The sequence below is a fragment of the Dreissena polymorpha genome, chromosome 6 (assembly GCF_020536995.1).
Source record: "Dreissena polymorpha isolate Duluth1 chromosome 6, UMN_Dpol_1.0, whole genome shotgun sequence".
Classification (NCBI taxonomy): domain Eukaryota; kingdom Metazoa; phylum Mollusca; class Bivalvia; order Myida; family Dreissenidae; genus Dreissena; species Dreissena polymorpha.
Genome location: NC_068360.1, coordinates 99,855,374 through 99,871,552, shown reverse-complemented (window position 1 = coordinate 99,871,552; position 16,179 = coordinate 99,855,374). Strand labels below are relative to the sequence as shown.

The window sequence follows — 16,179 nt, the reverse complement described above, 5'->3', positions numbered from 1 at the left end:
CCCTGGGGCGCCCCGCCCACATAGACCACACCACCCAAAATTGCCTTTTCACTATAAATTTCTTCATTTCTACACGATTCACTTCAAAATTGATTTAACTGAACCTCTCTTATGACAATACGGTCAATCTCAACTATGCATGGCCCCATTACCAACCCTGGGGCGCCCTGCCCACATATGTCACACCCACCCAAAAATTGCCTTTACTATAAACTTCTTCATTTCTACACCAATTCACTTCTAATTGATGATTGAACTTCTCTTCTGACAATACGGTCAATCTCAGCTATGCATGGCCCCATTACCAACCCTGGGGCACACCTAGGTCAAAACATTCGGCGTGGGGATACGCGTCGGCCTCTGCCGCGCCATTTCTAGTTGAGGATACAATTATGTTAGCGAAAAGCCAATAAGCTGTTGAATGACAAAAGTTATGTAGTAGTTTGACATCCATTCATGTGTGCTTCTTCATGATAATGGCATCATCTATTTATTAAATATGATGTATATGATATAACTAACCTTCCATGGTAGATCAGACACACCATAGTCATAAAGAAGCTCCTCTCCTGTCTGAATGTCTCTTTGAGCAAATAAGCATAGGTATGGTTTTTTATTGACCTCTATGCATTTCATTTTGCAGTTTTGTTCTTTGCCTTTGCCATGATTAACAAGTCGACCCAAGAACTGACCACTTTTGACTTCCAGGGTAGAATCGATGCTGAAAACATACATTTGTAAGTTAGTTAATCAGTCTTGACCTTATCTGTGATTTTTTTGCTTTAATTTGTTACAGCCTGTGCCTTTGAATTGGGGAAAATTAGCGCGATAACCGTGAAATTGGGGAAAATAGCGCGATAAACCATAAAATTGGGAAAAATGAAAGCATTATAAATAGGATTATAAGTAACAGAAGTGATATTGTTTTTAAGTGCATGTTCAGGAGTTTTCTAGAAAAGGAGTCTGGTCAAATTGTTTTTTTTAATCAATAAAGTGGCAAGTTTGGGAATGATTATGGACAAAAATGACTAAATTCAAGTTATATATTTTGTAAGATGTTTAAAAAATAAAGTTGAGAACTAGATTTAAGAAATCATAATTAAGTTATATGAGACTTCATTCTAAAAAAAAATAAAAAATAAAAATAATTTGTTTTTTTTTTTTGGAAGTTGGGCTTTTTTTGGGAAATTTTGGGTCAGAATTTTGGGAAAAAAACATGTATTTTTGCGATTGGGAGCAGCCGAAATTCGGCTGTAAATTTGAGCAAAAAAATCACTGCGTATTAAAAGAGGCCTCACATTTAGGTTAACTTTACTTTCTATGTAGACCTAATCCTACATTAACAGCATTCATATATTATGTTGGTGCATTTGTTTGCTTGCACACATATCCCCACCAGTTTGTTCATATATACACATATAGGCATGAAATATTACCTCTGATACTAAGTTGCATCAAAATGTTTCCCAGCAAAGTGTCACATTCCTCACATTATGATCATGTAAATCATACAATGAGTATTGGAAAACTTACTGCAAATGTGCTGCTTATATTTTCTTTTTCAGTAACTTCCATTTAACCGTATAGGCATTACAAGAGCTGTCAGAGGACAGCGCGCTCAACTATTCTAGTGCTTGACAGTATAACGTAAGCCATCATGGGGTAATTGTTCATATTCAATAAGTTCAAGGTAATATGGTCATATTATAAGTAGAAGAGGGCAATAATTGAAACATATTGATCACTTATGTATTAAACAAGTTGTACTTTATAGACAATTCTGAGTTCAGGTATATTTTCCACAATCTATTGAGCATTTGTGAAGACATAAAACAAACCAATAAGATTGTATTTCAAGTTTGATAGCAATAGCTTGGGTGGGATAGTTGGACAGTCCTTCAAAAATAAAATAAAAAAATATTGTTGATTTTTACAATGTTTTAAAGAAAAAAACCTTTTTGGTGGGGGCTTGGGTCTGAGAGAAGGGTATAATGTGCGGTAGTGGTCATCTATTAGATGATCCAGAGCTCCAGATAAGGTTATGTGAAATTCTTAAGTTACTACCAGATTTTAAACAAGAGCACCGCCTTGCGGGTGCAGACCGCTCATCTATTTTCTTTTCAAAGGTGAAGGGACTCTCATTTTCAATCACAAAGAAGGGAGGGGTGGAGTGATGAGGGGTTTATAGTGTGGGGTTGTGGACATTTATTACATTATCTTCCCAAAAAGCGAAAAAAAAAAAAAAAAAAAAAAAAAATAGGGGGCGGGGGGGAGGGGGGGGTGGCGGGTGGCGATGGGGGGGGGGGGGGAGTATTTTTTGGGTGCGATGGTTGGACGGTATTTCAAACATAACCATTTTTAAAAAAAATGGGTGGGGGGGGGTTATTTTGTGATGGGGGTGGTGATATTTGTAAGATGAGATTAAAAAAAAAAAAAAAAAAAAAATTGGGGGGGGGGGGGTGGGGTGGGGGGATAGTGTGAGGGTGTGGTGGTCATTTGTGAGATGATCTCGAAAAAAAAAAAAAATTAGGGGGGGGGGGAGGGCGGAGGAGGGGAGGGCACGGGGGGATGTTTGGGTGGAGTCTTTTGTGGTATGTCAGGTAAGAGTAGTTTCGTTCAAAGTATCAATCAAATCTAATCATAAATAAAGAAGTTATGGCAATTTTAGCAAAATTTAATAATTTGACCTTGAATCAAGGTCAATCAAAGAACAAGGTCAATTCAACTTGCCTGGTACAGTACCCTCATGATAGTAAGAAAAATTTTGAAGTTTGAAAGCAATAGCCTTGATACTTCTGAAGTAAAGTGGATCTAAACATAAAATTTTACAAAATATTCAAAGATACTAAGACAGAAAAGGGCCATAATTCTGTTAAAATGGCAACCAGAGTTATGCAACTTTGCCTGTACAGTCCCATTACAATAGTTAGCGAGTTTTCCAAGTCTGAAAGCAATAGCTATGATACTTTAGAGAAGTAAACTGGACCAAAATACAAATCTTAACCAAATGTTAAGATTCTTGTACGATGATCATAAACCAACCGACCAACCAACAGACAGGGCAAAAACAATATGTCCCCCACTACTATAGTGGGGGACATAAAAACCGTATGATTATCGCAAGATCTCGCCAAAATTCAACAATTGACAGACCCAGCCGTACCTCATTTAAAACAACAACAATATTTCTTATATAGGACCCAACAATATTTCTTATAAAGTACCTGACAATATACCTTATACGGGACCCCACAATATTACTTTTATGGGACCCAACAGTATTTCTTATACGAGACCCAACAATATTACTTATATGAGACCCGAAAATTAGTGTAAACATGTTTATTTCTTATATGGGACCCTACAATGTTTATTACTTGTAAGAGGCCCAACAATGTTTATTACATGTATTTAGGCAGAGGAAGAAATATTGCAATAATAAAGCTTCAAACTAGGATACATTGTAAACAACCTAATTAATAAATATTAGGCCCATTGGGAATTGGCAAAAAATGACTTCGCAAACTGGAAATCTGAAATTGGAAATTCGGCAATTTTGTACAAAGATGGCAAAGATCACAGCTTAATTGCTTTATTTGTCCGTCAGACCTTATGTATCTGTTTTACTTGAAAACATTTTTTAGAATAAATTTTCACAATTTCAACCAAAATGTTGCTAAAACTTTCAGCATGCCCTTATTTTTGCATATTGAGTTTATAGCAGCGCCCATGCCAAAGTTTAACATGGAATAATCGAAGAAAAAATATTTTATTGTAACAGAACAGTTTATTTCATTGCCAGTATGTGTACATTTTTAATTCTGCAAAGTAAAATTGGAGTCTGATGCGAAAAAGATTAAGACATGGAATTATAATAAGTGAGACCAATTTCGGACAAATGTGTGTTTTCGGATTAACTGAAGGTCGGTGTGTTAAAAATTATTGACATGTGGATTCGTAATTCTATTTTTGGAGGACAAGCGTATCTTTATAGTAGTATTCGGGTAATTTGGCGTCAGTTTTGTTTTGATTTAAACGCCCTTTGTTGCACGAAAAACTTACAAAGATTCTGCTTATAATCAAATTTTTGAATCACTCAAAATAAAATTTGCTAAAATTACTTGGAATAAACAAGGTACTCTTGTCAGGGGTGTGATTATCAAAAAAAACATTAAAAAGCCTTCAGGAAATAGCCCCTACCCCTGCCAGGGTTTAAAAATGTATTGCATTTCCAAACAGATCCAGCAGAATCCGTCACATTTTGTTTATGAAATTTTGTCATAAAAGATGAAATCAGCTGAAAAGAGGAACAATCGCACCCCTGGATGTGCGAGCGAGGTAAGTATTTTTATTTAATGTTCTTTTTTAGCATGTTCTATGTTTTAAAGCTTATATCTAAATGTACGATGGTAAACAATTGTTGCGACTATGATGTCAATGTACGATGGGTCTGATAGAACAGTTGTACGAAGAAGCGTACGATGATCTTACGCTTAAAACGTATGACGATCTTAAGATAAACATACGATGTTTGATAAAATGAGCCCCTGGACTATATGCAATGATCATTGAAATTACCCAAATAAAAACGTATCTCTTTAAATTAAAATACAAGGCTTCAGAAAAAGGAATTAATAGCTTTCATACATCCTTATCTTCTAAAGATGTTTTATCATTATTAATGTAAATCATCAGACCAAAAGCTGCTGTTTTTAAAAATGGAAGAACATAAAAGTCATCTGCTTACCACCACTGCTTCCCTTTGAAAGAAAAGAAGAATCTGAAGACAGAGACAGACATTAGTTCTCTTTTATTGCCTTCTTCTCCTGTGATTAATTCTCCATGATAGGTAAGGAGAAAGTCGCCCTTGTTTCTATGAACTTCTGTTCTAACTCCTCTACCTGGTAAAAGTTGTATAAAACATTATGCTAACAACCTATATGCCATATGGAACAAGAGCACAGCAGAGGGAGCATTTTACACTCAAGGAAAATTACATAATTTAAGTATGACAATCATTTATCATCTGACCTTGAAACTGCTATATATATAATGACATTTAAGTGAAGTACATATAAACATCGGTCAGGTTAATGTATGGTAAAAGACAATTGACTTTGTCTCAAGTGTGAACAAGAGCACCACATAAGGGGTGCCACGCTCAGCTGCGAAAGCTTGTCATAATTTTTTTAAGGTCACAGTGACCTTGACCTTTGACCTAGTGACCCACAAATGGGTGTGGAGTGTAGAACCAGGGCTCCACACTAACGGTGGTCCATTGACCCGGGGTCAGTAAAAAAAAAGGGAGGAAATATATTCAGCTAAACTAGAATTTGGTTGATCCGTAGGACCAGTTAAAAATCCCGACCAACTTATCGTAAATACTGGTGGAAAGCCGTTTTTATCAATAAAACAACTTCATATGTTCATAATAAACCGATAATTTCATCATTACTTTGTGGGCAATCTCGAGACCAGGATAAACAAGGGCTGTTTGTAAAACATGCATGCCCCCCCATATGGGCTCTCCATAGTGACAGCCATTGTCTACGTTAGCGTTACCGATTGCCAAAATCGCCATTGGCGTTTACAATTCCTGGCTGGCGATTAAAAATATGATTTTCATGAAATTGGCGATTGAAAAAAAGACCCTATGCTTTACAAATGCACACTCTAAATGCCTGTTTTCAGACCGTATAAAACGCCAAAAACATCGCTAAGATTACACAATCATTACCCTTACCGGAAAGGCCCCAGGGGATAATGACGACGGCCTAGGTCAATAATCCACATGGCTAATGTCTTAAGTGGTCATGCTTTACACTGCGACCAGACTTTTCGAGTATTTGGGTTACTTGGAGATTTACATGATAATCACTGAAGCGTGCCGTGTAATGGCCTATGCTCTAGATGTTACGATTCAACGTCATCGAATCGACCAGTACGGAATTGTCATTTAATCAGATGGGCAGAGTTATGGCATTGACATAGCCACTTAAAACTAATTTCAAAAGAAACAACGATTTTGATTGGCTAAAAAGTAGATATGAGTAACTTCCCTTTACGGTAGCTATGCGACATGAAAGACCGATTTCGAAAGCGAGTTGCAGATTCTGGGAAAAATGGATGCTGTGAACGAAAATGGAAAGTCAAAGCAACATAAATTAACACAATTCTTTAGAAAAGAAAGCGGACAGAATAAGCTAAGGAAATTACCAAATGTTAGGTTCGCAATCCGAAGACGTCTAAAATAGCGCAGACCTGAATGCAGAATCGGAAACATCTACCTGTCAAGTCTCACGGTTTCGCCGTGAGTCTCACGGTTTTTGACATGGAATGACGGTCTCATGCTGACTAAGTAATTTCTCACGCATTTCTTCAAAAACAAAAACAAAATGAAAAAAAGTAGTGTTTGGATTACATTAAATGTTGTATAATTACTACCGAGACGGGAGGGCTGTGGTTTCTAACCTAAATACCACATGTACCGAAAACTGTTTTACGGTGGTAACAGGGATCATATTTTCCCGCAACATCAATCGGTCCGGATATAAAAGTATCCGAAAATGTGTGTCCGAAATCATGACAAATTACGTTAAAATATATTAAATAAGGTGGTAAAATACATGTACAAGTACAATTCCCATAGGCATTTTTTTAAACGGAACGAGTTTTCTCAAATGGTTTTATCATTTGGTATTTCATTGTTGTTTCGTGTGCTGTTTTATCAGACTTTTTTCATCGTTGTCAATATTATTAATCTGTGAAAGTCTATACCCATGTTTTAAATTGTTGTCGACACAATAATATCTTACAAACATGCACTGAACCAAACAAATGTATGTGCGTAGGTTGGCTACTGACAACAACAAACCAAATAATTAAGAAATAATTTGTTGTCAAATAACCCACGTCCGATAGTTTAGATGCGCAGGGATTTAATCACCAGAGCAAAGCATTTGAAACCACGAATCTAATTTTCCGGCCGTGAGTTATTCAACAACGAAGTACAAGAATTATTTCGATTCTAACACGGTTTTACTAAAGATTTATTCAATGTATTTTATTTTTCTTGTGCACTATTTTATGTGAAGTTCCGCCCATAAAAATAACTTTCGGCTGTTCTGTCGATCAGATCCGCGACTTTCATTCATAATTTTATTACCGGATTATTACGCTGGTGGAAAATGTATCGGCATGTTTGGTTTAGTTACAGCGCGTGCATTCAGACGCGTCTTTTCGGGTGCGTCTTTAATCCGCTGTTCACAAGTTTTTGATTCTTGGTCTAACGTGCAATAAACCGGTCCTGACCGGTTTAGAGACTGCAGTGAATGGTTTATCACACATAATCGAGATAAGAATGTCATTAGGGTGTGTTAGCATGTCCACTGTGTAATCGATTTCATGACATGGGAATTTTAATAGCAAACAGAATCGGACCGACTGTTAGGGATTTTCAATCAGTCTTTCATGACCCCAATCGGTCTAGGACCGACAAAACCGAAAAAAATATGATCCCTGGGTGGTAATGTATCATTATCACTACGCCACCGGTGTCTGTGTAAACAAAAAAATCTCCTGCAAAATGTCAGCAAGTGGCTCACCAGCGAAGAACATTTTTCAAGCAAAAAAAGGGCTAATTTCAGACAAAAATAGTCTTAATTTTGCTCAGGACATTTTCAGGTGGGGCATGCCCCCGGACCCCCCTAGGTTTGGCGACTAAGTTTTTTTTCCTTAGCGCCAACCTAGCATTGTGTGAATATGTTTTTGACACTGTGACCTTGGCCTTTGACCTAGTGACCTGAATATCAATAGGGGTCATCTGCCAGTCATGATCAATGTACCTATGAAGTTTCATGATTCTAGCCATAAGCGTTCTTGAGTTATCATCCGGAAACCATTTTACTATTTAGGGTCACCCCGACCTTGACCTTTGACCTAGTGACCTGCAAATCAAAAGGGGTCATCTGCGAGTCATGAGCAATCTACCTATCAAGTTTCATGATCCTAGGCCTGCGCGTTCTCGAGTTATCATCCGGAAACCATTTTACTATTTTGGGTCACCGTGACCTTGACCTACTGACCTGAAAATCATTAGGGGTCATCTGCAAGTCATGATCAATCTACCTATAAAGTTTCATGATCCTAGGCCTAAGCGTTCTTGAGTGATCATCCGGAAACCATTTTACTATTTCAGGTCACCATGACCTTGACCTTTGACCTAAAAATCAATAGGGGTCATCTGCGAGTCATGATCAATGTACCTATGAAGTTTCATGATCCTAGGCCCAAGCGTTGAGTTATCATCCGGAAACCACCTGGTGTACGGACCGACAGACTGACCGACATGTGCAAAGCAATATACCCCCTCTTCTTCGAAGGGGGGGGCATAAAAATAGCAATATATTGGAAATTCAATTTTGTCTAGAAGCCCGGATGACAAAACCCTGTTGTCGGATCAAAAAATTGATTTGCGTTTCGCAATTGTCTCCCGCAAATGTCTCCAGACTTCGCAATGATCAATACACAAATAAACATAAAATTCGAAGCGTTTGGATTGAGAAATGAACAAAATGGTGTTTTATTATTTTGAAAAAGCAGCAATAATTAGCATTGTATCGATCTTAGTACCATCAGAATTTACTTTGTTTACCGACCGTGCAAATTTACAATGGAGTGCGCCGAATAATGTTTTGATATCGCAGGAGAGTAAGCGTATGTATTTTCAAGATTTTCAAGTTTTCGCAATGTGGAATTTCATTCCAAGGGTGGTTGAACCTCTGCCTAAAAACCTTAAACTAATGAAGAGAAGCTTGAAGTACAGAGAAAATATGAAAAGGATAAGAGATAGTTTAGAAGATAGTAGTTTTCTTTTTATAAATGCACAATACATTGTGAATAGTCCGGAAAGTAAGCTGAACTTTATGTCAAATAACATTGTCGGACCACTTGAATCTTGGAGGACCAGTAAATTCTGAAAGCTGGTGGTCCTTTGGGTCAGTACGTAAAAAAGTTAGTGTCAAGCCCTGGTAGAACTCATCAAGGTGCATCTACATATGAAGTTTCAAAGTTGTAGGTGGAAGCACTTTCATTGTAGAGTAAAATGTCAAGGTTTTAGCATGACACAACACGACGAGCTGGCTATGACAAAACCTCGGGGGTTTTCTCCGAAAACATCGAACTAATAAAAAACTACCACCGAGTAAAAATCTTACAACCTTAAGCTTGGATAAATTGGGTTATATTATAGAATTTACAAACAGGCCTTTTTCTGTCTATTCTGGGAAAAAGTACCTGGAAAAATTGGGATTTTACCAGTCCCGGTTTCTTCCGAATTGGGAAGAATTTTCATGGACAAAAGCATTGTTTGGGAAATTATTTTTCTTTTTTTTTCTTATTTTATGAAATGTTTTCATACATAGGTATTGCCTAAAAATGCTATTTAAGTATTAAACTCTTTTTTTACCATGCAACAAGCAGCTGCAGCAACAGTCATTGTCCACTGCTAACGTAAGTATGAGTATGATAATAAAACACAGTCTTTGTTACGTTTGAAGTTCAAATGATATACATAGCTTGATATGTCATTAAGTATTTTTTATGAACATTCAGTCGAACGACCTGCATCCAACATATTGTTATTCAAAATTCAAGTTGCCAAATGTCTGAAGGCAACCATTATTTGAAACACAAAAGTATAGCTAAACATCATAAATGTATAGTATTGAAATGTTAAGAAGCTGCAAAGGGTAGTGACTCTGAATCTGGCAGTGGAAAATGAGTCATATTCTTGGTTAACCGTTGAGTAGACTGATTGGCGGTAGTATTTCCCCACAAAACATTCAGTTTTTGTGTGTCTTTCAGGTCATTTTTTTGTATTTTACTTCAATAATACTTAGAATTATGCGACATTTTTTTAAACTGCGTCAGATTTCTGTATTTTTTTACCTTAACTTACTCTTCCGAACCACAGTAACGTTGCAAGTTAAACTAGTCCACATTTATTTACCTCAGGCCATTGATAACGATTCTCAAACAATTTACAGTAATTAATGCGTACACATTGTTATCAATTGTTGTATACATACCTGATAATTCTGAATAATCCAGCACTTCAATATTTAAAAGCTAATTCTGACCGAAAATGACCGTAAATGTGTCTTAAGAAATGCATAGACACAAGCGTCCGTCATTGTTTGTCTGAAGTCTCAAGATCCCAAAATTGCATTATGGAACGCTCGATACTATGACATTTTACGCATTGGCATGTTAAAACACGGTGCCCAAATTATTTAAAACACAGTATCTACTGAGAAACGCATTTTTCGGCTCCATTATTTCGGTTGGAAATTGGGAATTTTTGTTTAGATAATTGCGAAAAAAACATCCATATTTGGCATTGGGAATGGGTCCGACTATCGTACCTGTGAGATAGGCAGAAAAAGGGCCGACAAATGTCCAAGCTACAGTGCTTAAGTTCATTTTGAAATATTTCAAATTAATTTAGCTTTTTTCCAATAGCTTTCTCTGGATTAAACTATTTAAGATGTAAAACAAGTTTTAGTGTTGGAAGGGGAAGCTTGGTATTAGTTTATAGCCGTATGGATACATATGGCTGAATGTTACTGCTTCAATATGATTATCATAAAGTCTTTAAAGAAAGCTACAACAATCCATATTCCATTAAAATTTTCCTGTACATTTTTGCAAAGAAATATTCAACTTAGTCCTTTATAAAGGACACAGAGGGAAAGTTGAGAAAAAAATCGGTTTAAAAATAATACAAGGCATTTCACATGAACAATTCTAGGGAACAGTTAAGCATTTGAAATGTTTGATTCCATTCATAAACCCATGTGGGACAGACAGACACAGTGATTCCAGTATACATTTAGCCCCAATCACTTGTGGTAGGGGAAAGCCATATAAAAAGATTCAGCTTTTAAATGGAGCAAATAATGGTTATAACATGTAATTAACCTTTAGTTTATGACGATTTATTGCAATTTCTCCCCAAAAGTGCTGGTCACATGGTATTTTTCCCCTTTTGAGAGGCTAAGGCTGTATCCCAGGTTTAATTGTTTGTTTGCCCTTTTTATTTCTTTAAACATATACAGGCAAATACATATAGTGCCAGCTGAAATTGAAATTAATAAACTTCTTTAAATGACTTAAGGTCAAGGCTATCTGTCAACAAGAAATACCTTTAGGTGGAATTGTATCCACACAAAATCCACCAAGATCTGCATTCTTTTTTATACTTTCCTCTGCCACCAAGTCTGGATTGGTTCTTTCGTCTTTTCTTCTTTTTGACCGCATCTGTTTATACATACAAGGAAAACCTTCACATTCCTTGGTAGATTTTGATACAAAGAGGAATCTTAAATAATGCATGAGCCACAGTGCAATCTCCAGGGATTTTCTTAAGAACTTTTCTTCCACTTGCACTGGGGGCAAGTCACTATGAACATCTACTTGCCCACAGCGAAAACAGGTTGTCCACTTTCACAATTATGCTTATTAAAATATACTTTAAAAGATAAACATAAGAATGCAATCTGTTTATTTTATATCATGTAATCAAGGACAGGTTTTATCTCCTTTGTGACCCGTCGAAAAATGGTCTTTTCCACTGGAATTTTTTTCCCCTCAGCCGGTAAATTTTTGCCTCAATTTTTGTTTAACCTTCAAATATATAAGTAAACCAGATCCAGTGTAGAAAATAATAAAAATATTGCATAGAACATTAACCAGCTTTCATACAACTTGTTAACAGTACCGGCCAACTTCAAGTGACCCACTTCATTCAGAGGTTGGGGAAGAATGACCCACAAATACAATGTCCCTGAACCAATCTCTCAGTTTAAATTCAGTAATTTGCAGAATAATTTTAAACTAAACATATAAATAAACTTAAACTAAAGATTATCACCACCAATATCAATGGGTAAACAGCAATAAATACGGCCTGGGGGCAAATACAATGCAATACAGTATATTACCTCGTGCACAAAAGAATCTGCTAGGCCCGTATTCACCAAACAATTCTTAGACTTAAGTCTAAGAATAAAGAAAATTGATTAGGTCGAGTCCGTCACGTCGAGTCCGTTAAGTCGGTCATGTCGGGTCCACTGTCCGCGTCGAAAAAGAGCATGGCTATCCCAGCAGGCATAGCATCCATCCGATTGGTCGCGAGCCCCATTGGCGGGTTTTCTTACAAAGTTGTCGTTCGTTTCTTTCAAAGTCCATTCGGAATGGGAATCAGACAACTCGCCCCAAAGAAATCTCACCCCAAGACAATTCGCCCCTGAAATCTGAACAAGCGTGAAATGTTAAACGACGTTTAATTTGACGGCATGCTTTCATTTTCTGTTCAAAGATTTTTTAATCAGACATATTGTATGATAGTTTGGTTTAAATATAGAAGAATAATTGAATGCTTTTGTGTTAGTTATGTTTTGTAAAAGTGTGAGTTGATGAAAATTAATTATGCCGACATGCTTTGATTGTCTGGACACAGATTTATGAGTAAGACATATGGTATCACAGTTTGGCGTGATAAAAGACTACATAAGGTTATTAACAAGCTTAACCAGACAACAATGCTCTTTTTAAAGTAATTGACCACTCGCCAGCTGTCAATCAAACTCACGTAATAATCAATCAGATTTCGTTTATTGCGGCCACATGGTCCGACAAACAAAGACTTACGGAGTAATGGAATAAGCGTTTTATGAAAACACAACTTAGTGGGCGGAGCGATTGCGTATTTGGCGACTGATCATTTAAGAGGGCTGTCTGTATATAAAGCGGGCAGTTTTCAGTGAATCATATGCCCCAGACCAGACCACGATACTAACCTGGCATATTACAAAAACACATAGGAATGCTGTCTTTGCTTTTATAACCAGAAACACTAACGTGTGCGCTCTCCCTAATACCAAATTTACTATCATCTCAAACTCAGCCCTCTCTTCTTTCATCAAATAAATGACCTATCAAAACTAGTCTGGCCCTTACAACACCACAGTCTCACAAGACACTTAACACAGCAATAAGAAAGAATTTACAAAGAAATTTTCTACCCCCAACGAACTAGTCATCGGCCCAATCAAACAAACATAGTCCCTTTCTTCTATCATCAAATACATGATCTTTCAAAAACTAGCCTGCCCTTCGCAATAACATTCAAACTATATACCAAATAGCAACAGAGAGAGCCCACGTTACCGTAAGATATGACACAAGACAGCAGAACTACACATGTATATAAGTACCGATACTAACACTATGTACTAATATGTCCTCCGCGAGAGACGTTAAACGGGGGTGCAGTGTATCGGTGCTATACACCGGGCACTTAAAAGAACCAGGGGCGCCTCTGGAATCGGGGCGTTTCCTGTATCCTGCTCGAACCCCCACTAACACCTCTCATGGGGCGGAGAGCACAATAACCACACTTGGGTAAATGAAAGCTAGAATACGGGACATAAACTATAATACTATGAGTTTTACAAATTAATATAAAACATAAATAAATCATATGATATAACAACGGCATTTTGAGATCATTTATTTACTTTACCTATCCAATTATAATAGCAAATATAACATAACTACAAAATAAATACATCCCAGCTTGATACATGGTCTGGATGTTTGGCAGGTGGGTGGGAAAGAACGATGGTGACTCCGGGTGGGGCTTTGGGGGGCTCCATGGTTGGTTCTTGACTGATCTGTTGTCGCGCGCAGCGAGAGGGTGGATGAGGGTGCTTGTCTCGAGGGTCTTCAGCGGTTGGGCGCTAGGGCCGGGGCCGTATGCGGGCGCGGGGGGGGGGGGGGGGGGGGGGGCTCGGGCTCGCTCGGCGTGGGTGCGCTTGTGCGGGGGCGGCGTGTTCTGCGATCTGGGAACTGCAACGATATACAGCCCTTCACGACTGACCGACGACCGTAAATAACCGACAGACATCTCCTCTTCCGCTCCAGACAAATGCACAACAATCACATACCACATACTATACACAACCATACACAGATCAACATCAAGGGACCCGGAACACATGGGCGTGGCACTCTCATACACATCACCCGTTATGAGTGGGGGGTTGTGAGAGCGTTATGTGTGTGTATTCCGGGTCTTACTTACCGAGTGGTGTTGGTATGTGGGTCGCGTTGAGTGTCTTGTACATAAGTAGTGTGCGGGACACTCGGCGGGATCCGCACCTCATCACCACCTTACGGTAAATAACACATTAAGGTCTCATTGGCCAACGTGCACGAAACTCTCTTTAAAATTAAATTATTTGGCGAATACCCGGGAAGCCGGGGTAAATTTGACCTACTTTGGCTCTAAATTAATCTTTTTCCCCTGAGAGGTCACAGGGGCAGGTCGGGCTACCATAACCTCGTGAAGAGGCCAGTAGGACCTGTAAATAAACTCTGAAACACACACAGTGAATCATAAATTGAACTAATTTATATAAATATTTCAAACATTTGTGCTTCTTAAATGTAGGATACAATAATTTTACTGTGAGAGTAAGTGAGTTTTGTGTTTCTGCAATGGCAGAAGTGGTAAAGTGCATACATTGTGGAAAGACAGTTGGGCAGAGGCAACGTGCTGTTTCTTGCGATGCCTGCGAGCGATGGCAACACTTAGGTTGTGATTCTGGTAAGTGAACTTATAATATAATTATTTGTTATGACTTACATTTTTCAGGTCAGGCATATAATGTTTTCCCATAACTTATGAATCTAAATCATTTGATACTTGCATATTATCGGGTAATCAACCAATGTCCGTTAATCCGTTGACACATAACAGATACCTGATAACGATAATAAAACATGTCATATAAATGTGGGAAGTCGCTTGACCGTTACCTTTGCGTTATATCATATGGGTAATGTACACCGCTGCTACACCCGATAATTAATTAAGCATTGTTGAAATCCAACATAAAGTGCTGATTACATAGGATTTAAAACAATATGTTTGTACTTTTACCTGAAATAATGAAATATGAATGAATATTATAATATTATGTGCATTTTATATTTATGATAAGAATTTACATCTTAACGTTTTATCTAATTTATACATAGTAAATAATCGTGATTATTTTTAACTAGCTTAACGCCCTTAACAATATTATTTCAGATATAAATTTTTACGTTTCGCACGTCGATTTTGGTATTTTCTTTACGAGTGAAACAATATAGCCAATACAAAATATCCTATTGATTACTCAAACACACTCTTTTACTATATAACATCGTGCATTTTTAACCATGGAATATTTTTAATATGTTATATAAGACTACTTGCTATACTGTCAGTGCGGAAATTGACCTTATTTCTTTATATCCACCTTCACATTTTATTAGCGCCGTCTTTAATTAGGCTATCTCTAATAAAGAACAGATAACTGTGAAATTAATAACAATGTGCAACGGTGATGTGGATACATCCTCGTTTTTAATTTTACATGTACACAACAATTTAGCCATAAATGAAATCAATTATTTTGGCAGTAAATCCAATTTTTCCAGTACAGTAGCCAGGTGCCTGTGTATTTAGCTGATAAGATATATTCACCACAGCAGGTTGCTAATACACAGTGTAGACTTCCCCTGTTTTATTATTGTATTTGTTATTTACCTGATTGGATTAAATGAGTCGCGTTCTGGGAATAATGGGCATAATGCATGTGCGTAAAGTGTCGACCCTAAATTGGATTTTTGCTAAAAAGACACTTCATTTAAACGAAAAATGTCATAAAAGCGGAAAGTGCCGTCCCTGATAATTCGTGCGGATTGTACAGGCTAATCTGGGACGACACTTTAAGCACATGCATTATGCACAGTTTTCTCAGAACACGACTCAAATAAAGTATATTCATTCGGGTCTGCTAGCGTTATGTTAAGGGTCATTTTATTTGAAAAGCTGGGTTTCTGTCATAATTTCCATCGTTTTGCTTGTATACACAATTTGATGAATTTATTGGCGCGATGGAGTATAAAACATGCTGACAGAATAGTAGTTTTTAATTATGTGTAATTTAATTCGCATCTTTCGCTTAACTCGAAGTTCAATGTCACGCGCACTTCACAAACATCACGTTTCATTGTATTTATTTTTATAAATTATGTACAAATATTAAATGTTATATACATAAT

The 16,179-nt window shown here is 37.3% G+C and overlaps 1 protein-coding gene across 1 annotated transcript; it reads right to left on the bottom strand.

Moving 5' to 3' along the window:
• Positions 1–528: 528 nt before the first annotated feature.
• Positions 529–12,314, bottom strand: LOC127836100 (N-lysine methyltransferase KMT5A-like; the record flags this gene model as incomplete). The annotated part of the gene is made up of 4 exons (XM_052362556.1): positions 12,003–12,314; positions 11,205–11,319; positions 4,748–4,901; positions 529–721 (listed from the first exon to the last, which is right to left on the bottom strand). Coding segments are annotated over exons 2-4 (462 nt in total), but the record flags the coding sequence as incomplete, so codon positions are not given.
• Positions 12,315–16,179: the final 3,865 nt, after the last annotated feature.